Genomic DNA, 24,392 nt, shown 5'->3' with positions numbered 1-24,392 from the left:
CTACAAACTAAAAATGGTCCAAGAATGGTTTGAGGATCACAACAATGAGTTTGAGGTGTTGACTCAAACTCATTTTTTGAGTCAACACCACAGTTGAGCATCTGTGGGATGTGCTGGAAAACAAGTCCGTCCATGGACATTCATGTCGAAATATATGTGAAATATATGAAACTCTATCTAATCTCTACGCCTGGTACTGCTTGAATCCACAGCACTCCCTCCTTCCTCTGTTCTAACTGAACAGTTTTGCAGTACAAAGTCCTGTCAGAGTGATCTGCAAACCTAAGTTTTAGCATGCATGTTTTCCTGCAAAGCAAGGGAGGGCGTGAGTGAAAAGTAGGAAACAGAACATGATCTTGCTCAGCAGGAATTTACTCTTAACAAGCACCAGAGAACAGCGGAGAAAACAATGCTACATACAGTGGAAAGTCATCAGGTATGTGTGCACTAAAAAGTGTTTAGATTAGTGCTTAATTTACCAGTTATATCATATGAAGAGCATCAAGTGATTACTTCACTAGTACTTTATATTAAGTTTATATTAAGAAAATTATTGTTACATTTCTTCCATGCTGATTGCTGACATGTCACAGTGAAATGTTTGTAAGTGGGTACATCATGACACTACTTACTATCAAAGCAAAATCATGTAGTGAGGTTAATGTGTTAAGTTACTGCTCAGTGTGGACAACAGTACTGTGAGCTCAGAACTTGTCACACTGTAACTTTAAGATGTTCAACTAGGGCTGCTGGAGTCTCCTGTTTACTTTAGATAAAGGCTGCATGGAAGGATTACTGAGGTATTTGGCCCCATCAGCTGTACTGAAATTATGTTAGAACACAGATAAATTATTGCTGGTTTGAAGGGGCAAAACTATGCAACCATTACTCTGGCTATAAAGCATTTTACAACAAACCTGAACAAGCTTAGAGGAATTGGGTAGCTTAAGCAGGATAAATAACTGGATAACTGACCCCCAGTGCCCTTTTACTTCCTTCCACAGGAAAGACTAAGAAGTTCTATTGTATGACATTTTGATTCATTCCACTCCACACCCTGTGTTCCCTGCAGTTTGATGCAGCCTTTTTGTGAGTTGCTAACACAAGTTTACTCTTCTTGCTTCAGGTATGTGCTTTTCAATCTTTCCAACATTTAAAATTTTAAACTTGCCAAATTCCACAGAAACCAAACAATTAACAGATTATTTATATCTTGTCAGGTCCAAGTTTCTGGATTGTGTAAAGTGTTAAAGTTTTTTTTTCTGTCCACATTTGATCCTGCAGTGCTTTCTTTCAGAAGAAGAAGAGAACAAAAAATGGGGTGCAGAAGAAAAGTGCTTCTTGCTGCAATAATTTTCACACTTGTCTGCTACAAAGTAAGAATTGTGTTTAAAAAAATATTAGAAGGTTAGAAAAATTATACATTTAAAAATGTGTTTTTTAAAATGTGATACACCTCAATTAAAGGTGACCGCACAGGATACAAGATTACTGGATGTCCAAAAGACCACAGATGTTGTAGATGACCAGTATGATGGATGCCGTGATGAGGCCATGAAGAAGTTCATCGAGTCAGACGTGTTAAAACAAGAACTAAGCAACAGTGAAGGATTTCAGAAAGCGTGGACTAAAAGTATCGAGTGTTCAAAGCAGATTCCTGGAGGAAGAAAAGAGCATACTGCTGCACTTTCAGTCTATCCTCAAGGGGATAAATCGTTCATACAAATACTGAACAATGCAATAGAGACAATGGGTGGAAATGTTAACATCTATGAAAACAACTTCCACTTCAAGTCTCTTCATTTCCTGCTGATGGACTCCATGAGGCTGCTGAAGCCAAAGGAGTGCAAGAACTTTTATGTTTTTCAAGATGGTCAAAACCAACCACAGAAAGGCTCCACAGTGAGATTTACAAGTTTCACCTTAGCTCATTCAGACTATGAAGAGCTACAGAGTTTTGAAGATGTCACTGAGAGTACTATTTTACATCTCACTTCTTGTTTCTTTGTCAACCTGAAAGACTACATGTGCGGTAAAGAACAGGATGAAGTACTCTTATCGCCAGCAGAAGTTTTCACTGTGGAACGAGTGGAAACAAAAACTACATCGGATGGTGACGAATACCTTGAGATTGTTTTAAACCACTCAGGACTGAACAGCTCACACAACTGTTACATCTCTTCACGGTAAGATTCATATTCTCTCAATTAAAGTGAAATATTTTTCATATTAATTTCACAAATTTTGATCTTGGAAGCAGTGTGGTATTAAAGACATAAATATTTACCGTTTAAAGCACATGAAAACATTTCATATATCCAGCTACTTAAAAAATTTATATGTATTTCAAATAAATTATTAATTTCAAAATGTTCTGAATCTCTGAGGTTTTACCATCTGGAAATGTCTCATGTTGGGTTTTTAGTAACTAAAAAAACGATATTACAGTAAACCCCCTCTCTGCTTTGTTTCCATGTCTTCAGGTCTCCTCCAGCTGTTGTCTCCACCCTGTGGCTTGTATCAGTGTTTGCGGCCTCATCTTTGTTTTCTGTAACTGTTTAGTAAAAACAGTTTCCTGAGTGTTATCATCTACAGTACTGCTTTGTTTATTCATTTCACAATTTATTGGCCCTTTATTTGGCAGATTGTAGTATCTACCAAATAAAGTTTTAAAGTAGGCTGCCAAAATATAATCAAATATTCTTTTCTGCTTCTGTCATATGTTATGAATTACAGACCCAATTCACATTTATTATTTGTGCATGTGTTTATTATTTCTTGTACTTGTGTACTTTAAAAGAATGACAACAAATGAGAGATGGGAATTACTTGCAGCTGTGACCAGCTGAATTCAGACTGAGTGTTGTGGAGCTTTAACTCCCCACAGCAGGAGTGTTTCCAGGATTTTTTTAATGGGCTGGCACGAGAGGACTGAGAACAAGGCAGAGTGGCACATAGAAAATCCAAATAGTTGAGAAATTTTGTTTTTAGGTTCAGAAAATTGGTGTAGACCACACTGGGTTACATGTTTAGGCTCATGTGCAGCCACAGCCAATGTCACATGTAAGTAAACTATGAGTCTGACAGATGAACTGAATCTTTGAACCAAAAAATAGGATTTAGTATCGTAGGTATCAGTTTTCTGTCTTTCTTTGATTAATCTGTGAACTCATCCATTTTTACATTTTCATCAGTGAACATTTTCTAAGTTGAATATTGCTTACAACTTCCTTCAGTGTGTGTATATCTGTAAAATACTGGCTCACGAGTTTTAGAATGCTTTTTTTAGTCGTTACAGTCAGCAATGCTCTTCCTCTAAGACTGCATCTAAAGACACCATGCCTCAAGGATTCCTTCTGTTTCCACATCAAATAAACAACATGCAAAAATCAAAAGGCTTTACAACAAATTTAATGTGATCACACAAACATTTTACCTACAATTAACGATTTTTTTGTTTTGTTTTTACAAATATACACATTAAGTCCAAGTTCCCCAAATTAAACACCATAATACATCACTGGCCCAGTCGCCGGACAATAATTACTGTCTAAATGTAACACTCATCATTAGACTTCACATTAGTGACGCGCACACACACACACACACACACACACACACACACACAAACACACATTCACTGTAAAGGCTAAATATTTCTTTTTTTGTGTTCATGTGTGAGTCAGCAGCAAAATATTTAAATATTATAATACGTATTATTATTATTATTATTAGCAAATTACTTACATTAATACCTACATACTGTTAGAACACTAATATACAGAAAGATCACACCGTTCACACAGCACATGCTTCCTGCAACTGCATCAGCAAGCACTTGTGAATTTACATGTACAAACATGAAACACTGGTAACATCTGAACACCTTCAACAACAGTGTCACTAGAACTGATTTAAAGACATTAAAGTCAGTAAAGCAACATTGCTGTTGATGCTGAAGTTAATCAGAGCCACTGAGATCTACAATGATGTCAAATGTGTTAATGTAATCAGAACAAACAAGAGAAATTGAATTTTTTCATACTTTTTATAGAAAGTTCTCCCTTTTTACCTCTGGGTACTCAGTAACAGAAATATTTAAAATTCTTTGTTATGCATTTATGAAAAATTAAATGTAGTCACAGTTGTATGGTGTGATTTAGTGCCTTTGCAAAAAAAAAAAACCCAAAAAACAAAAAAAAACCCCACCACATATGTAATTTCTCACATGATCACATAATTCAATTTACACACATACACCCACAACATTCATGTAGACAAAACAACGAAAAATATGAAGTTTCGACAATTTATTAACAAAAATATATTCAGAAACATGTCATAATAAAAAAAAAATGAAACTATTAAACATTTTAACCAATGGAAGGCAGTAATAGTAAAATAGTAAAGGAAAACAGATACATTTCATAGTTATATTTATGATTTCTAAAATTAGAATAATCCACAAAAGTATTCATCAAAAAGATGTATGTCTATGATTTATGTGTGTTCAGGATTAATGCACCATCACTTCCTTTGTCAGCTGTCAGGCACAATAAAAGGCCCAAATCAACAGGCAGGGCTTTACAACTACATACCTGTTTTTCTTTTTGTTGGTTTGTTTTTAACCACCAGCAAAGAGGCTGCCTTTTTCTGCCTAGTTGTATCATTCTTCTCCTTCTGCGTGCCATTTTAATCCTTCATAATAAGTAAATAATGATTATTTATATAGCACTTTTCACAGGTATTAAATTCACAAATCGATGTACAACAATTAAACAAAATTAATTACAAAAGAGAAGCATTTTAAAACAGAATCAAAATAAATAAAAACACACATAAAAAAAAGAATTCATCAGAAGGCCTGATTAAATAAAAGCGTTTTCAAATTTTGTTGGTTTTTTTTCTTTTAAAAAGACCTCACAGAGTCTGCTAAACAAAGCCAGAGTGGTAAACAGTTTCAGAGACCCTTGGTGCCACAGACTGAAAAGCTCTCTTCCCCCCTGGTCTCTTTTCTTGTACGAGGGGCAACTAACAGACTTTGAGTTTGTCAAAAAAAAAAAAAAAAAAAAAAAATCACAGGGAAAAAAAAGGAAGCAATCAGCTCAAAATAATGTAAAAGAAATAAAAAAATCCACAACTAAAAAATTCAGGTTGAGCTGGAGTGCGCTCATTGGATCAGAAACACCCTAACTGTCTTTATTATTCAGCTCAGAGTTGGGTTTCAACCTGTTTCCACGAGTGCTCTTGTCTTTGCTCAGGATGCTGGTGCACACGCTGCTCTGGTGACACGGTCGAAGTCTTGTGCTTTGGAGCTCCAGCTCATCGTAGCTCGACACCCGGACAAAAGGGCACCAGCGGAAAACCTGCTTGAAACCAGCTCGAAACCTGCAGCCGACAAAACGCTGACATGCAGTTATGCTCTAATTAGTGTTGGTGAGGTGATGAGGTAGACTGACTTGGACTCACCTGCTATTGAGGCAGCAGTAGATGATGGGATTGTACATGGTGGAGCTCATTGCAAGCCACAGCACGGACAGGTAAACCTGCTGGATGTACTTCCACTTGCTCAGACGCTTGTTGAGACCCGTCGCGATGAAGTAGACATGATACGGCAGCCAGCAGAGGGCGAAGGTAACCACTACAATAATCATCATCTTCACCACCTGCAGGACAAAAGCCATCAGCAGGAGGGCAAATCAGTAGGCGGGCCCCCACCCCCAGAAGACATTCTGACATTTCACAGGAAAGCGGAAAAGGAGAGGCACCAGTAATAAAATGAATGATGGCTTAATTCCGTTCAGCTGCTTCTATTTCTGGGTGCTGGTATTTTGCATGCTGGCTCGCTGCCACACTGTCGTGTCTCGCTGGGGCACTTGAAAAGAACAGAGCCTTCATTAGTGTCAGGAGTGACACGTGATTTTCCTGCTGTCAAAGTGCTGCAAACGGGTCTATTTTACAGCACAGTGATTTTTGACAGACAGCCTACTTCAGTGTGCAAAATGGCAAATGTAACATAAGTAACTGCGAGAAAATGTGCTCGTATCACATAATAACACAACATCCTTGTCTGGGGAATTATGAGATAAACTCAGATGTGGCATCTGAGACAATAAACCATGGAAAAAAATAATCAGAAGTTTTGTAGCAGGCTGTTAGCATCACAAAAAAAAAATGTTTTAAAAAATATGTACAAATGACTATATCATAATCCGAACATACCACCATGAATAGAAACAGGAACAAATTATTCTTTCCTATCTTTAGTTTCTTAAAGCATCAATACAGTAAAGGTGTCTTTAAATCATGGTGGTGGTAAATCTAAAGCAAATATTTGATTGCACAGGATTTTATTATATATGGGGATGTACCAGTACAGTGAAGGATAGATGCATGAAAACTGGAGCTGAGAATATCTGATATGCTGAGGGAAACCAAGACATCTGATCTTTTTAACAATAGTCTTTGCATAAATGATAGAACACTGACACAAGCCTTTCAACTGGAAAATTACCAGTTATTATTATTATTAATACCAAATAGTTCCATTTGGTATTAGTTAGTGAGGTTTTGATGTTGATTAGGAGGAATTCCACTAATGCTGAATGTGTATTTTTATGTAAGCTCTGTAGCTTGGGAACGCCTTGGGGAAGAGATTGAGACCATTTAACTTGTATAACTCTAAAGATGTAAGCGTGCAGCAGAAACTCAAATGGATCTGGGTAATTTGTTTTCCTCCTGCCTTGTTTGTGTATGTCTTGTCTTTTACCCCAGAAAGGCTCTAATGAGAATGAAAATAAAGACTAAAGAAAGAATAATACAGTATCCAGTAAGCTGCTTTATTTGTCTTCCTCACTGGACAGTGAAACAAAAAAAATCTACATCTGAGTTGTCAGACCACAGAATGTCTGAATAAAAATCTGATGTTGAGTTTCTAATTACCTATTGGCTGCTCATTGGGCTGAAACTGAGCTAAACAAAAAAGTGGAGGATGTAAAACTGAATCTGAGCTGATAGGGACAGAGAAACGCTGTTGGATGATTGATTTGTCACTATACTTTATACCTTTCACACTACATATAGTTTAAACTGTATCCAGCAAATCTTCATATTCAAAAGCTACATTTTTGCTAGTTTAGATTAATTCCACTTTGTCACACTTTGCAATTGTTCCTTATTCAAACTTCCATACTATCCATAGCTGCATCCTAAACATCATTCTTAGCAGGAGAAATATCATATTATGAGTGCAAACATATCTCTAAATGCCACTTAAGTGTACAACATTTGGCACCGTGGTAGCTCTGATGCACAGCGTAGGAAATAATGAGTTTATTGACCATTTTTATCTCTCTGTAATTATAATTTCGATTCATTGAATCCAGGATGGCTGTCATGAGGAGAGGGAAAGGTCAGGCATGACGCACCAGTACCCAGGAGGTTTCAGGTAGGATGGAAGAGAGAGCACCGCAGAACACATCAGCGAGTTACAGCACAATGCAAAGCTGTGGGGGGTTAAAAAGGAGCAGGCAGCGATTCATGAGCAGAAGCGCATCTGCAACAGCATGCTTCTTATCTGATGCAGTGCCATGAAATATTCTTAAAAGACTCCTGCAAGCAACAGACTCGTTTTAAACTTTATAGAAGTATGTGGTTGTTTTGTTCTCTGTCCTCAGTTTGCAGGAAAAAAGTGCCAAATATGGCTAAAACTATATATGAGATCATTAAAATCAAACTGGGAAACTGTTGCTGGGTCAAAGACAAATAAAACCACAGATTTATTCCTTTTAATTCCATCCAACACACCCTTAATCAATGAATACTTCCAGTGTCTGACCCTTAGGGTCCCTCTTTGAATAATCCTACATGGAGCATTTATCAATGAACTGACGTTAATCCCAGGCCCATCTTGATAGATGCTCATCATGACATCTGCAATGACCTTAATCCCTGCTCAACCCAGCACTCACAGTAGCTGCTGGAAAGCACACTGTGCCGTCTGGCTGAGGAGTGAATCGACTGCCTCCGGATCCCATCCTCTGCTATTAGGATGTGGCCAGTTTCTTTACTTCTGTGTGATCAGGCTGTTTCGATGGGTTGTGTTTGCAAAGGTCAACATTAGTGCCCGGCAATAAAGAGACAGCTTGTGCGGGTGCATTTGTTCTGTATATGGTTTTCAGATAAAAGCTGAACCGCTGCTGCATCACATTTTACTGATCAAAGCTGGAAGCGGTCAGCGGACGTGCTCGTATTTATTTTATTTTTTTTCATTTGATTGTTCATTGTGTTGGGATTTCCTTTAAACCTGCAGATGTGTCATCAAACATCTGCACTCTTATAGCTGTTGTGCACTAGCATACCATCGCTTCTCCTGGGATGTTTTAACGCAGTATTAACTTAAAGCATTTCAACATTTCATTACTTGTTGTATCACTTTTAAGATGGAAAGACTTTGCATGTTGGATTTCAGTTACAGAGCTGGTAGTTTTCCTCTCTGGTTTTAGGTAAGTGTTTTTTTAATATATATATATTTTCTCAAATAGGAGAAATAACTTTTGCCATTTTTCTTGGTTAGCTACAGTAAATGTAGAAGACCTAACATTTGCCTTTTCTGTAAAATTTGATTATTGAACAGGTTATGTTAAATTTCAAGTTTGTTTTTCTCCATAAACATTTTACATTATTAATCAAAAGAAAATCATTAAGGCAGAGGATGAATGCATTGGATGAGCACAGTGATTACCTTCCTTTTGGCCTGTAGCTGTCCTTGGTAGTTATCAGATGAATCTCCAGGGATCTCACCTCCCCATAGTGTCACCCCCACAATGGTATAGGTGATGCCCATCACCACTAAGGGCAGTATGTAGACCAGAACTGTAACTATGATATGATACCTGTGCAAATAATGAAGCAGATGCCAAGCTTTTAAGGGAAGTGTGTGAAGCTGCTTGGCCAAAGCAGCTTTAGATGGAGTGATGGTGATGCAAGCTATGAGAAACAAGACAGCTCAAATCTGAATTGTGATAAGGATGGTTAAGTTTTTAGCAATGGAGAAAAACAGAGGAGGGTGTCAGTGTGATCTCACATGAAGGAGTCTTCAGCCATGCGGGGCCAGGCCACGTAGCAGACGGTCCTTTGGGGCAGAGTTCGGATGGTGGAGAAGTAGCAGAGCGGGAAGGCCAGAACCACAGCCAAGCTCCAGATACAGACAATGACCCCCAGAGTGGCTTTAGCAGGCAGACGAGGCTTCATAGGGTGGATGATCGCCATGTACCTACAACCGAGAGCCCACAACTTAGTGAGTGAGTGAGCTCAGCTATCAGTTGATGCCCACAAGTGTGAGTTTCTCCATGGTAGGTGGGATGCAAACCCTGAAATGGCCGTTTCTGTGGCAGAATACTATTTACCCAAGACCTCATTAGACCCAAAGACCCATTTTCAGGCATATAAAGTGTGTAATTCATCAGTTGTAGTTTATTTTTAAAGTTAGAGATGGAAAAAAATTAAAACTTTAACAATTTAAAAATAAGTATTTTCAGACCAAATTCAGACAAAACAATTAACGAAGCAGTGAATAAAATAACACTGAACACTACTGTTCAGCTGCAACTGATGTACAGCGGGGGTCATTTTAAAATAAACCAAACTAAAAAAAAAAAAAAGTGTTCGTAAAAAGAGGTCACCGAAAGGGCTTCCGCGTCTCTCCAGCTTAATATTAACGCAGTCGTACCTGTCGATGGCGATCGCGGTCATGGAGTAGATGCTGGCAAACACGGCGGTGACGGGAAAGAAGTTGTGGAACCTGCAGTACACCTGCCCGAAGTACCACTCTCCGTGAGCCGCGTAGATGAAGTTGATGAGCGTGTTGAAAGCGGCCATGGAAACGTCAGAGAAAGCCAAGTTCAGCAGGAAATAGTTGGTGACAGTCCTCATCCGCTTGTGCGCCAGAATAATCCAAATCACTATCAGGTTCCCGAAGACCGCCACGGCCAGCACTGTGCTGTAAGCCACCGACCACAGCGCGACGCGCCACGGAGGCTGCACGAACTGGTTGGTCAGACCTCTGGTTGTGTTTTCCATTCCTCAGGTGTGCACGGTCCGATCTGTTTCACTCAGTCTGCTGCTGCCAGAGATCTCTACAAAGATGCGCCACAGACGCGCGACGTGCCCAAAGGACATGTGACCGGTGAGGCAGAGAGAATTCTCCACATGGGTCTGCCATCGTTCAACAAATCAAACAAACATATAAACTCTCTGATCCTAGTTTTCACATTTTAGTCTGCACAATCAAACAAGCACACAGACTTTTAAGGAGAAATTAATACTTTATGCAGTTCTGTCAGTGTCTGTTATTAGAAACACATATTGTTTTTGGTTGAAGTCATAGACCTCTTTCAGCTAAAACACATAATTCAAAGGCAAATAAACAAGTAATATAATAAATAAATGGGTTGCTATTGGGATAACTGTTACTGGCTATTTGCACTTCCGCAATACCATCAAATCCACATTACAAGCCCTTGGAATTGATCACATTCCTAATTTCATATGGAAAAAGTGACAGACAAATGAATCTGAAAGACAAGGAAGTGTTCTACATTCATAAATTACAGACTGCTAAACACACTGGTTTAAATGATGATTGAGATTTTGCAGGTGTTTTTTTTTTGTTTTTACTTTTCAAATTTTGTTTGTCCCTAGAAATGCATTTGTATTATCTGTGGTTGATGGTATTGTGTGTTGCTTATGTACATTTGATTTAAATGTAATAAATATTTTGGATATCATGTTGACACCCTATCCTGCAGTTTTGAAAGTTCTTTCTATTGGTGGAGCATCGCTGGTGGACGCTTACCACTGGTGGAACATGAAGATCCAGCATTACGATGAACTGTGTTAATTTATCACTTATCTGCTTAAAGATGTTGGAGTATTCTAGGTTAAACGTGACAATAAATGTTAAAACAAGTATAATTTTTTGCTTTTTTTGCTCAAATTTTGGTCATAACTTCAGGAGAAATCAAATAAATTTCATTGTAAAACATACAAAATGTTGCTGTAGCATTAGATCTGTCTGAAGCTTTAAATCAGCCTGAGGGTGATACCGTTAAATCCTTAATAACTGTTTCATCCCATGCAAAGCTCGTGGTGTCAGGATTTTATGGGTTTGTCTGTATTATGTAAGAGGTTCAGCCGATGTGAGAGCCCATAGGTTAGCCGGACTTAGTGGTTCATATACAGAATCTGTTTATAGAGAATAAAGCTCAGTAAAACCAGTAAGTGTAGAATATAGTCTCTTTAGGGTGCTAGTGAGTACACTCCTCACATTATTGTAAATATTTTGTTATATCTTTTCATGGGGCAACATTCAAGATATGACACTTTGACACAATGTAAAGTAGTCAGTGTACAGCTTGTATAACAGTGTAAATTTCCTGTCACCTCAAAATAACTCAACAACATTAATGTCTAAACCACTGGCGACAAAAGTGAGTACACCCCTAGGTGAAAATGTTCAAACTGTGCCCAAAGTGTCAATATTTTGTGTGGCAATCATTATTTTCCAACACTGCCTTAAATGTGTTGGAAATGGAGTTCACTAGAGCTTCACAGGGTGCCACTGGAATCCTCTCCCACTCCTCCATGATGACATCATGGAGCTGGTGGATGTTAGAGACCTTGCCCTCCTTCACCTTCCATTTGAGGATACCCCACAGGTGCTCAATAGGGTTTAAGTCTGGAGACATGCTTGGCCAGTCAAGTACCTTTACCCTCAGTTTATTTTAAGGCACTGGTCTTTTTAGAGGTGTGTTTGGGGTTGTTATCATGTTGGAATACTGTCCCGTGACCCAGTTTTTGAAGGGAGGGGATCATCCTCTGCTTCAGTATGTCACCGTACATGTTGGCATTCATGGTTCCCTCAATTAACTGTAGCTCCCCAGTGCCATCAGCAATCATGCGGCCTCAAACGATGACGTTCCACTACTATGCTTGACTGTAGGCAAGACACACTTGTCTTTGTACTCCTCACCTGCCACACACCCTTAACACCATCTGAACCAAATAGGTTTGCGTTGGTCTCATCAGACCACAGGTAATCCATGTCCTTCGTCTGCTTCTCTTCAGCAAACTGTTTGCGGGATTTCTTGTGCATTATCTTTAGAAGAGGCTTCCTTCTAGGATGACAGCCATGCAGACCAGTTTGATGTAGTGTGTGGCGTATGGTCTGAGCACTGACAAGCTGACTCTCCACACTTTCAATCTTTGCAGCGATGCTTGCAGCACTCATACATCTATTTTTAAAAGACAACCTCTGGATGTGACGCTGAGCATGTGCACTCAACTTCTTTGATCGACCATGGCGGGGTTTGTTCTGACTGGAACCTGTCCTGTTAAACTGCTGTATGGTGTTGACTACCGTACTGCAGCTCAGTTTCAGGGTGTTGGCAATCTTCTTATAGCCTAGGCCATCTTTATGGAGAGTAAAAATTATTTTTTTCAGATCCTCAGAGAATTCTTTGCTTTGATGTGCCGTGTTAAACTTCCAGTGACTAATATGAGAGAGTGTGAGAGCAATTGCACCAAATACAACACACCTTATCCCCATTTGCACCTCACACCTTGTAATACTAACGAGTCACATGACACCAATCGGGCACAAACTGGACATTTTCACTTAGGAGTGTACTCACTTTTGTTGCCAGCGGTTTAGGCAATGATGGCTGTATGTTGAGTTATTTAAAGGGGGCAGTAAATTTACACTGTTATACAAGATGTACACTGACTACTTTACATTGTGTCAAAGTGTCATATCTTCAATGTTGTCCCATGAAAAGATACAACAAAATATTTACAAAAATGTGAGGGGTGTACTCACTTTTGTGAGTATTTCTTGTTTCAGATTAAAGCCAAAAAATTTTTGGATGTAGGACTAATTTATGAACACGTCTATAAAAGATCTATTTTCTGTTTCTGAGCTTCTTCATGACAGTAGATTAAAACAGTAATTGTCCATCCATCCATCCATTTGCTTCCGCTTATCCTTTACAGGGTCGTGGGGGGTGCTGGAGCCTATTCCAGCTGTCATAGGGCGAGAGGTGGGGTACACCCTGGACAGGTCGCCAGTCTGTCGCAGGGCTAACACACAAGGACAGACAACCATTTGCACTCACATTTACTCCCACATTCACACCTATGGGCAATTTAGATTCACCTTTTAATTTTATTTTGGTACATGACAATGATTAAGGTCAAACTGTTATTAAACCCAAACAGTTGCATTTGTTAATAAAAACTGAAAATAAAAATAGTATTACTTTGTGTATTAAAAGTTTACTCATTCTCACAGGGTCAGACTCCTTTTGTCGGCCTATTCTGATGTGATTTGCTTTTCACTGATCAAACCTCACACAGAGATCAGACACCTGACAAGAAGACACATCCATACCCCCCACTGCCGCCCCCCGACTAAATAACTGATGCCTGAATTATTCAAAGCGAAAAGAGGGTGAAAGTTTAGGATACAGCTAATGATACTATCAGCTGTTACTAAATAGCTCCTGACCTTTTCAGTATGGAAGTAAGGGCGTGTTTACAACAGTTTTGAACACTGACATTTTAAAGAGGGAGTGGCCCAGAAGAGGTGGCCTCTGGGTAATGAGTTCTTGCTGAGAGGAAACAGACTTTCTGACCTTCTTTTGGTCTTTTCACAGTGTGCTCAGCTTAAAATGGCCCACAGCCTCTATGATAAAACCCAGCAGAGTGCAGTCTTTCAGTAAATACATACTGAAAACAAGTGCCGCTCTGTAAAAGTGCGAGAATATGGAAACATCAAACAACCCACGTCACTGAGGAGCTCATAAAAACAAGATTGCTCGAGGCGCTTTTTGAGTTAATTGCAGTCATACACAGCAGGACAAAAACAAAACACTTACTGGGCATTATAATTGTGACGCTGATGTCTGCGTGGCAACACATCAAATAACTGATTTGTTATTAACATTAGTGTCAATAGAAAATTGTATTTTGTTAGGGTATTGTATTTTTTAGTCAGTATAAGCTTTTAATGATATAAGTTTGCTTGTGATAGAATGCTGCATGATGATCATTTCCTTGCTTAGAGCTGGTTGTTCTTTTCATTGTTCAGGACTGATTGTTCTTTATAAAACATGTTCTGATATTTGTATCTGAGTCTTCTCACAGCGATAGCAAGAAGACAAACAAGCAGTTCTGACCTCGAACACACACACACACACACACACACACACACACACACACACACACACACACACACACACACAATCACATACGCACATGCTCACGTCAAATGTATTCATTTTTCTTGTGTATAATTAAAGACAAGTGCAAGAGCAGAGCGCGCATCACAGGGCCCCCACTCTGGTGTGAGCGTTCTGTGATCGCCCTTGTATACAAGTAAATGCTGCAGCGTCTGTGTGTGTTTCTCCTCTTAGACTCTTAGCTGAAGAAGTGTCTTTAGAATAAATCTCTTGACAATTAGACAACCTGAAGTGAATAATGCAACGCGCAGCACTGGCAGAGCCCAAAGCTGGATTTTACAAACACAGATTTCAAGAGTCCTCCTGATACACTCGCCTTTTAATTAGTTTATTCATCATTTTATTTAGCCAGAGTCAGTGAGACAATGTGGAGGACTGGACATGTATTCAGAGGAACAGTTGCAAGGAAGAAGGAGGAGTCATTTTTTTGTTTAGTTAAAGATGTTTTGAATGGTTTTCTCCTAAATGAGGTTGTAGTTGGATATATATTGCATGTATTGTTTCTAGCACGTGAAAAGCACAAGTTACAGAAGCATGTGCTCCTCACATGCTACACAGCTTGAAACTGGATAGCACACTAACAATGGATGCCTGGTTAGCCTGAATCCTCAGAGTACCATTTAGATACTTTACATTTGTTATGTAGTAGCAACAGTAAGCTATCATTTATCATGTGGATCAAACATTACAATTTTTTTTCACTGTAAAGGTAACTGTGTCAAAACCAAAACGTAAAATATGATTTTCTTATTTTTATATATTCATATCAGCTGATATTATGAACAGGCTCAGTATTTAAAAATGGTTTCAGTTCACCCTTCCTAAATCATAAAATCATACCAGAAATACAAAAGAGCAAAGAAGCAGAGCCCTTAAGTAGTAAGAATGTACTACTCAAGGTCAAGGAAGCATTTCTAAATGTGTAAATGTATCCAGCTGACCTGGAGGTAAAATACAGCTGTCAAAACGAGGTATAAACAAACCGACCTAATTAAGTGAGACACAACATTATACTCACAAATCAAACCATTTAACAGCCAGAGGTGAAATAAACACCACCCCCGTGCTGTCACACATGATGGTGTGGTCCTTTTGTTAGGCCGAAACCTAGCACGTGTAAACTACTGACAGGCCAACTTATAGCCCTCATTTAGCACCGCAGTATGTTAAAAAAGATTTAAAACACGTGTTATATAAGTTAGGTAACTACAAAGGTGACTGAGTATGGTAATGATGTGTGAGAGGGTGAACCCAAGATCTGTATTTGACTCTGTTAATTAATGGTTGAATATTGCTCACTCCTTCGTGTTTGTTTTTTGTTTGTTTTTTAACTTTATGCTAATATAGCTAACAATGAGTTAGGCAGCTTTCCAAACCACACTATTTCAGCCCAGTTTGCCAGTTTTATGTCACTGTAAACAATGTTACCCATGTTTGTTGTTGAATAATACCCTAGTTTTAAAGAGAGTTTGGTTTTTTACTTGAAGTTAAGAAAAAAAAAAAAACTTTTAGTGTTCTTGGAAAGTTAATATTGTTAATTTTTATTCTAACCTTGTTCATCAGAGATTAACTTTTGCCCTTTGGACCAAATCTGAAGTGTCTCCTTTTTCAGAGACACTGACACAGCATGAATTTGACCTATTATCTCCTTTACTTTAAAACAGCAAACACACTGTACAACATTTGAAAAACTTTTGCTTTAACATCTATGCATATCTACACACTGCCTGGTTTATTATTGTTGAAGCACTGTCAGCATGCGCTTCACAGAGGCTAGAGCTTAAAGGGCCTGCATCACACACAGGGTCCTAAAGGGCAAGGTTGGTAACAAGAGCAACATTTCTATTTATTTATTCACTTAGCTGATTTAAATATAAATTTTGTACTTCTGGCAACACTTCCAGCCATGTTTAGATCACTCCCATATTGACTTGCATTTGTTCATCTACATGAAGGGTGACTCTCCAGCTTTAGTTTTACTTTGCGTCTCCACAAAATATCATGTGATGGGACAGTTGCAGACACCAAAGTACAGGTTGTGTTTGCCAGATGTCACAGGAGTCAGGATCAGGCTTTCAGCCCAGTGTTGAGAGTCTGAAACTGGAGCTGAATTTAGTGTTTAAAACCCCAAGAAAGTATGAATACATTCAACGGGAAGTTTTTCTTTATTGTATTCTGTGTTCAATGTGATGATACACAGTTTTACCACAGCACATATAGATCTACTTTCAGCTGTTTTCTTATCAAGACAGGTAGTTCTGCATATTTGATTTTATTTATTTTTTATTTTTTTCCAGATGCCCTTCCTGACCCAAAGAGACTTGTGTCTGCTCCTGGAATCAAACCAGGGATCTTTCACTTGTTAGAAAAATGAGTAAACCACTATTCAGTGGAGCCACTTTCTGAGCTACTTCCTGACAAATTGATATAAAAATTAAAAAAGAAAGCACACATTCACACAACCACATAAACACAAGGAAAAAAGGAAGAAATATCTTCATAAATACAGGAAATTAGAATGCCATTAGCCAGCACAGCCTGCGGGGTTAAAGCATAAAAGAGATGAAATCAAGTGAATTGAATTGAACTGAGAGACAGAGGCGGAGGACGAGAAAGAGAGAGCGACAGAGTGAACGAGTGAGAGGAAGCAGCTTATCATCAAGCGACAGATCAAAAAGGATTACATGTCTAAATGGAGCTTAGGTCTTCTTTCGAGAGTTGCAGGCTGTGAGAAAACGGACGGTTGTATGGAGTGGAAAGATTGCAAAGTTGTGAGGTAATTAACATTTTTAGATTACAGATTCCTCAACTAGATTCATTCATTTGAATGATTCGTATGATAAGAAATTGATGAAATAGATGTCCAAGAACTGCTGCTGCTAGATAACTACTGTAAATAAATCCTATATCACTTAGACTGTTTCACCTTTATTTAGACAATAAACTAAAAAATTAAGCAGACTTTTGCACAAAAACATCCATGCCTTTAGTGTTTGTTTACTGATAAATTATCAGATATATTTATTCATAGTTAGCAGTGGCAGTGGAAATGTTTGGAGTGTTTTGATACAGCTGCAATAAAGCATCTGCCGAGGTTTGGGTTCCTCTGCAGTGAAACATCTTATGTGCCATTTACTTGTTGTTGTTGTTGTTGTTGTTATTGTTGCAGCACCTCAAAGTTGCACCACAGGCCAAAGAGCAATGAGAGCGGCTCCTGCTGGTTTAGCAGAAAACAACAGAGTGACTTCCTGTTACATCACAAAAATGAAATTTGAGCTGAAGAAACAGATAGAGGAGGGCCGCTGTAAGAAGGTACAAACACAAGGAAGCCTGAAGGCGGGCGCAGTCAATCGAAGCAGTCTGTACTTGCATGTGGGTTGGTTGGCTAAGCAGCTGCTGTGGGCTGAAAGTGTTTTTTTGTACAGGTTATGAAATAGCACACTTCTGCCCCGACACAACTTCCCCTCTGGGTTCAAAGGTTGATGAATCCAGTGAATGCTAAACAAGGCTGAATTTTGACGTGAAAGGTAAGACGTGAAGTCAATTTAATGCAGTTTTATGCATATTTTATTGGCTGTATTGACAGAGGCAAGCTGCCAAAGCCTTAAAAACCAGTTTCTCAGATTTTACTACTTTATTTTTCTCTTTTGCTGCTGCTGCTGCTGCTGTAGTAGTAGGTGTAAATATGCACTTACTAGTGCTTACAGACACATTGTAATATGATTGTATGACAGCGCAGTGTGCTCCTATTTATATTTCTGCCATCACCTACATTGTAAATAGCAGATCCAGTTCTTCAGCTGGCATCATATCAGTGATCCAAAACCTGGGGTATAATGAGTATAATGACACTGCAGCATTCAGATGGCATAAATATCATAAAGAATAGGTGTGGCCTTGTGCTGTATTCCCACTTACTATCGCGACAGATGCCAGGTTCTCTAAAACTAATATAGATAATAATGTGAAATAGCCACTTTTAATATTTATTTTTAATAAGAATTGAAATGCAAACGTATGTATTAAATATTTTAAGTACAGTTGAACAGAAAGTTATAAAAGGGCTCAATTGAGGGCAGTATCTGACTTTCCCTCAATAAACTGGGGCCTCTATCAGCAGATGTGCGATCCCCTGTGGTTCCCAGTGTGGACATTGGACGAGTGAGCAGTGTTAGGAAAGGTGGTTTCAAAGGACCGCTACCTAAAGCCTTTCTGGTTGACAAAGAGTGTTTATTTCAGGTTTCTCGATAGCAAGATTTGTTTCATCAGCTCTATTTGTACTTCTGAACTCTTAAAGTAGTATTCCTGGTGAAAAGGAAACAAAGGCGATAAGGCCTGTTATGCTTAAAAGGTGACCAAAGTATAAACAACAAACTGCCACAGGGAAGATTTATCCATGGTTCAGAATTTCCCAACTTCTGTTCTCTTAAACAAGCCAGAGCAAGGGAAGTAAAACTGTAGTTCCTTATGAACTGAGTGTTGTCACCTATTTATCACTTATGCTGCTAAATATTTTATTATTTTTATTATTATAAACTGATTTACCTATAAATGGTAAAGGAGAGAGCTACCACCTGGAAAACTGTCTTTTGGAGAGTTGCCTCTCCAGTGCACCTATTGTCTGCTTTTTTTCCCCAAAGCAGTAAAACTGGATTCACAGTGGTTCATGCTTCTTAAAGGGGCAGATCCGTATTCCTGAAGTTAATTTTACACTGTAAGAATCAAGTGTTAATCATAAATGAGTTAGATGTGTTGGACTTTATGACTCTTACACTCCATTTAGTCAATGAATGACTGCCAGGACATCATCAGTACTTTTGTTTGTTCGTTTGTTTATACAACAAAAAAAGAGAATCCAACATTCAGCTAACACTCTCTTTTTTTTTCTCCTGGAAACAGATGGAGTCCGTGTCTTTCCCACTGCTGTCCAGGGTTGCCATTTGTGGTGGCACTCATGGAAATGAGATGACAGGGGTTTACATGATGAGACATTTGCAGAAAGAGAAGATAGATAAAATTGGATCTGTTGCTGTCTCCACTGTCCTGTCAAACCCACGGGCTGTGGAGGTTTGCAGGAGATACGTAGAAACCGACCTTAACCGCTGTTTCACAGAAGCCTTGCTAAAGTAAGTTCAAAAACAAAACTGACACCAAAGCTTTATGTAGGTAATGAAGCTTTAAAGGTTTTGGCTAACTGCGCTACACTGTGAGAGCAAAGTAAAACTTCTCAAATCTGCTATGTGTGAGACATCTTTGTTTTATTTTCCTGATTCTAGTTCCCCAGTAACAGATTCAACACCCTATGAACTGAGACGAGCTCAGGAGCTGAACGCTCAAATTGGGCCCAAAGGAAGCAAAGAGGCCGTGGACCTGCTCATAGACATCCACAACACCACTTCCAACATGGGCCTCTGCCTCATCTTTTACTCCATAGACTGGTTCACCCTGCACATTCTCAAATACCTACAGGTACAAGAGTAGTACAAACAGATATTTCAAGTCATTCATGTGGAATGTGCATCTATAATGTTTCTGATAAAGAAAATATGTATAAACTGTGAACTACTAAAGGTCTCATATCTTAAAGTTTAAATAACTTAAATTTTGCTAAATGTCAGGTTAACCTTCGCAGTGATGGTATGGTGAGATAGCAGCAGCAGTTTTCAAAAGCAAGAATGCAAATAAAATAAATAAATAATAGAAACAGTGCTTACCTTCTTCAGTACTGGATGAGTGAAAACTTGGACCTATTATTTATGTTAATCACAAAAGTAATTCAGAAATTCTGATGAATCCTCAGTTCATTCCCATATGTTAAGGCCTAACTGGCCACTTTATTGGGCACTACTCGCTTGTACTGAGTTGGGCTTTTACTTCCAGAATGGGCTTGATTCTTTGTGGCACAGATTCAACAAAGTGCGGGTAACATTCCTCAAAGATGTAGGTAATGTTCTTAGGTGTTCTATTGGACTAATCTGGTGACTGAAGCCATTTAAATACAAGAAGCCCATTTGAGATTATTTGAGTTTTGTGACATGATGTGTTATCCAGTTGGAAGTAACTATCAGTAGATGTGTACATTGTGGTCATAAAGGTTTGGACCTCATTAGCAAAATTACTAGGGTTAAATGCTCAGTCGGTAACAAAGTGCCCAAAGTGTCCCAAGAAAATATTCCCCACGCCACTAAACTAATAGCAATGGCCTGAAACTTTGACACAAGGCAAGGTGGATCCATGCCTTCATGTTGTTTGAACCAAAGTCTGACCCTACTATCAATATGTTGCATCAGATATCAAGACTCATCAGACCAGACAACATTTTTTAAATCTTCTGTTGTGCAATTTTGGTAAACCCATATGAATTGTAGCCACAGTTTTCCGGTCTTAGCTGATGGCAGCAGAAGACCACACTGCAGAGATGCTGTTCTGCATACCTTGGTTGTAACACATAGTTATTTGGGTAACTGTTGCCTTCTTGTCAAATTGAAGAGGTCTGGTTATTCTCTGCTGACCTCTAGCATCAACAAGGCATTTTCATCCAGTGTGTTTCAAACCACTAGATCAGCAGTTTCTGAAATAGACAAATACTCAGATAAGCCTGTCTGGTGCCAACAACCATAATATATTCAAAGTCACTTCCCCATTCTGATGCTCAATTTGAACTTGAGAAGGTCACTTTGACATCTCTACGTGCCTAAATGTGTATTGTTGCCATTTGTTATCATGTCATTAATACCACAGACAATAACAGATACAAATACAGTCCTGTCAGTAATCCTCCCTAAACACAAAAGTTAACCACATTAAGCTGTATAATGTGTTGTCTTCAAGCACCAATCCTGCTGTTTTTTAACCAAACTGCCTGAGGAATTTTTCTTAGTCTTTGTTTTAATGTTTCTACTGGTAGTAGTATTTTCTAATCAAAAAACTTAAAGTATGTCTGTGTTGCTTGTACATCACTCGTGCAGTTATGTTCGTTACTCAGTAAAATCAGGTTCTAAAGCTATAAGCTAAATCCGGGATAAACATGTAGTTTATTTTAAAGCTCAGCCTATCGTACCTAAGCACAGTGTGCAGTCAACAGTAAACATATTTGATTTTCAGAGTAAAATGACTTCTGTGGAAGTTAGAGCAATCCAGCTGGACATACCGATCTCTGAGGCTTATTCTTTAGAATCGGTGGGCAAGCATGGCTTTGGTAAGTGTGTCTGTGTGCATCTTTTGCAAAGCTGAGCTTATTAAATATTTAGATGATTGTTTCCCTTGTTCCTTGCAGCAATAGAGGTTGGCCCACAGCCCAATGGTGTGGTCAGAGCGGATATCTATAACATGGTGAAAGAGGCAGTGGATCATGTATTCAGTTGGCTTCAGGAATTCAATTCTGGTAAGATGCTACCGCTTTTAAAAATGCCGCGCATGCCCATTCTTTTAAGCTTTGGTTTAAATATTTATTTAAATTATTTTGTAGTCTGTAGTTGTTCAGTTAGCCACTTTTCAGTGTTTTTTTTTTTTTTACAATTGCCATGGCGATATCTTCAGTTAAATTTATTCTGGTTTTGAGATACAAGAAGATGACAAAAAAACAGAAACAAACTGTGGTGGAATTTTATGTTAATGAAGTCTGCAACGTGATCAGCTGTGGCCAAGCATTTAATTACTGCATGCAGAAGAGCTTACAGGAGAATAAACAAGAATTTTTCCGATTACACAAACAAACCAAATAACGAGGGGAAACATATCTGATGCATATGCTTCCTCACATGTGTAATGTATTGTACAGTTAACCAATTAATTATAGAATACATCCTGTGGCTGGAGCTTCACCTCACATGGATGTTTCAGTGGGAGCAGGGACTAAAGTGGCCTCTGCAATCTGTTAGATATATAAATATTTGGGTAATGACACATGTTTTTTGTAATTTTGCTGCTGTATACTACAATAGTTGGTCCAAACAATCATCACCTGAATAAAATGCAGACTTTTTACTTTTATTGAAGAAGTTTATCAAAAGCATTGCATTAACTCTTTAGGTATTACAGTCGTTTTTCAACACAGTTCCCTCATTTCCAGAGGGGTAGTTTCACTGGAGAAGCTTTAAGTCATCAAACATCAGTAAATTAGACAGTGGGGTTAACAGTGAACAATTGTGCAATGGCAAACAACAACATCAGGTGGACCTACAGAGGCAAAATCAAACCATAGCTCTGTCTGAAAGGACTCCACTAACTCTGCAACTTTTATCCTCATCAGGAAGCACATTTGAAGAAGGTGAAGTAGAAGCATACACCTTGGTGAAAAGCATAGATTACCCTAGGAATCCAGTGACTGGGGAAATCACTGCTGCCATACACTCCCAGCTACAGGTACAGTACAAGATGGATGCACGTTTTATAGTCTAAGCTTTCACACTTTTCATGATCTGAGTCTGGGTCACAGTTGCAGCAGTTTTAGAAGCACCTAGGTGCTTCCAAGCCAGCTGAGAGACCTAAAACCTCTCCAGTCTATCTGTCTAGCTTATCCTTATCCTCGGGTCTCCTGCCCATTAGACATGTCCAGTGTCCACACAATAAATACTGAGTCTTTTGGCAGATTCCCTCACACCCTCAGGTATCCTTGAGAGGTTGTGTAAAAGTTTGGCCTTAAACAAGCCTTCCTAACCTGGTTTCATCTGAACATTTACATTCATGAATTCAAAGACTGTCAAGCAGTAAATGCCGTATTTGCATGTCTTTCTCCAGGATAATGACTTCAAGCTTCTGCAGCGGGGCGATCCAATATTCCTGTCATTTTCCGGGGAGACAGTGAAGTATGACGATGAAGACCTCTACCCTTTCTTTGTCAATGAGTGCGCCTACTACGAGAAGAAGATCGCTTTTCATTTAGCTCGAAAGATAAAATTGACACTTCCACCCATAAAAGTGACAGGCTGAGAGTGCTAAATTTAAATATCCCAATTTTAAATTATAATAAAGTAAATGAGAATTATTCTGATTATTTGAAATATGCAAATGAACAAACGTGATTTCATGACTGACAAATATAAGGTGTCTAAAACATAACTCCATCCTCCAGTGCAGTACAGGAGCTCTGAAACAGCTACTACCTCTGTTAATATGTAAAATGAAGCTTATTCGAGCTTTATCTGAGGGGTGTGTTCTCTGTGCACAGGCTCTAGAGTTGAAGTCCACCCATTTCATATTTTTAAAAGTAAATTTAACATGCAGAAATCGTTTTTAATGAATGACTGAATAAATGAACGTGAATGAATTTTACATACAATCTTCTTAGCACTGTGTATTTGATTTGGATTTACATAAAATAAATAGATCAGCTCGGTTATCAGCAGGAATATGATCATCAGTCAGTGCAACTACATGCTCCAGAGTGTTTATCAAGTACACTTTACAACATTGGTTTGTCCTAACATTACACTGTGAGTGATAATTATTTTCAATGAAATGACCAACGGATGCAAAAGAAATCTATCATATTTATCTACGGTGCTTAAAAAGACTTTTTTTTTTATGATTTCAGTTGTCTCTATGTTCCTTACACATGTTTTTAAATCTTTCAGCAGACACTTTATAACTGTGTTAAGGAAAATTTGTTATAAATAAAGTTAATTGTATAATACAAGCATGCAGTAATGGGTTCTTAACACAGTAATGGTCAAAAAAGCCCATAAAACAAAAAATATTACTTTTGAGTGAAATCTGACGAAAACTCTGGGATGAGAAGTGATTCACAGATGACCGACACCTCTCAGATCATCAGGTGGCAATATTTTAAATATTTCTACAATCAGTTCCAAATGTGCAAACACTTTTTTAACTACTTGCACTAAAATCTGACCAACACTGCAGGATTAGCTGTAGGTCCTGTTCTTTGGAGCAAGCTGCCTGGTGACCTGAGATCAATTGGATCTTGAAAAACCCTTCTTTTTCACACCCGCTTACACTCAATAGAAGCGCATTTTTCTTTTTCAAGTTTTCTTTTGTTGTTTTCACAAAATATATCAAATTGCCATTGTTCTTCCTGAAGACATGTAAGACGTGACAAGACATTGTAAGGTTGTAAGTAAGAACTCATCATCT

General features: G+C 38.5%; 3 protein-coding genes across 8 annotated transcripts; 2 read left to right on the top strand and 1 right to left on the bottom strand.

Annotated features, from left to right (window-relative positions):
* The first annotated feature begins 263 nt into the window (after positions 1 to 263).
* Positions 264 to 3,395, top strand: LOC116330122 (ecto-ADP-ribosyltransferase 4-like). 5 transcript variants are annotated; one of them, XM_039613942.1, is made up of 6 exons: positions 264 to 436; positions 1,073 to 1,126; positions 1,298 to 1,376; positions 1,468 to 1,902; positions 2,021 to 2,186; positions 2,484 to 3,395. In XM_039613942.1, exons 1-5 carry the CDS (start codon positions 351 to 353, stop codon positions 2,138 to 2,140), a joined length of 774 nt encoding a protein of 257 aa, XP_039469876.1. In that variant the 5' UTR covers positions 264 to 350; the 3' UTR covers positions 2,141 to 2,186; positions 2,484 to 3,395. The 5 variants fall into 5 exon arrangements, with proteins under 5 accessions (XP_039469876.1, XP_031608185.2, XP_031608186.2 ...); XM_031752325.2 differs by having other exon boundaries at positions 267 to 436; positions 1,468 to 2,186; XM_031752326.2 differs by having other exon boundaries at positions 282 to 436; positions 1,005 to 1,126; positions 1,468 to 2,186.
* Positions 3,396 to 4,898: 1,503 nt separating this feature from the next.
* tacr3l (tachykinin receptor 3-like) lies at positions 4,899 to 10,097 on the bottom strand. Its single transcript, XM_031752323.2, has 5 exons — positions 9,731 to 10,097; positions 9,086 to 9,274; positions 8,744 to 8,894; positions 5,470 to 5,666; positions 4,899 to 5,388 (listed from the first exon to the last, which is right to left on the bottom strand). Exons 1-5 carry the CDS (start codon positions 10,078 to 10,080, stop codon positions 5,190 to 5,192), a joined length of 1,086 nt encoding a protein of 361 aa, XP_031608183.1. The 5' UTR covers positions 10,081 to 10,097; the 3' UTR covers positions 4,899 to 5,189.
* A 6,723-nt stretch (positions 10,098 to 16,820) lies between these two features.
* Positions 16,821 to 23,834, top strand: LOC116330058 (N-acyl-aromatic-L-amino acid amidohydrolase (carboxylate-forming) B-like). Of its 2 annotated transcripts, XM_031752236.2 has the most exons (9): positions 16,821 to 17,073; positions 17,467 to 17,609; positions 17,723 to 17,824; positions 19,197 to 19,423; positions 19,574 to 19,766; positions 21,402 to 21,495; positions 21,574 to 21,681; positions 22,549 to 22,661; positions 23,037 to 23,834. In XM_031752236.2, the coding sequence occupies exons 4-9, from the start codon at positions 19,197 to 19,199 to the stop codon at positions 23,226 to 23,228; spliced, it is 927 nt and encodes a 308-aa protein (XP_031608096.1). In that variant the 5' UTR covers positions 16,821 to 17,073; positions 17,467 to 17,609; positions 17,723 to 17,824; the 3' UTR covers positions 23,229 to 23,834. The 2 variants fall into 2 exon arrangements, with proteins under 2 accessions (XP_031608096.1, XP_031608095.1); XM_031752235.2 differs by lacking the exons at positions 16,821 to 17,073; positions 17,467 to 17,609 and having other exon boundaries at positions 17,627 to 17,824.
* The last annotated feature ends 558 nt before the right edge of the window (positions 23,835 to 24,392 follow it).

Source organism: Oreochromis aureus, linkage group 6 (assembly GCF_013358895.1).
Source record: "Oreochromis aureus strain Israel breed Guangdong linkage group 6, ZZ_aureus, whole genome shotgun sequence".
Lineage (NCBI taxonomy): Eukaryota > Metazoa > Chordata > Actinopteri > Cichliformes > Cichlidae > Oreochromis > Oreochromis aureus.
Note: the sequence above shows the minus strand (reverse complement) of the source record. Positions and strands in the feature narration are given on the sequence as shown.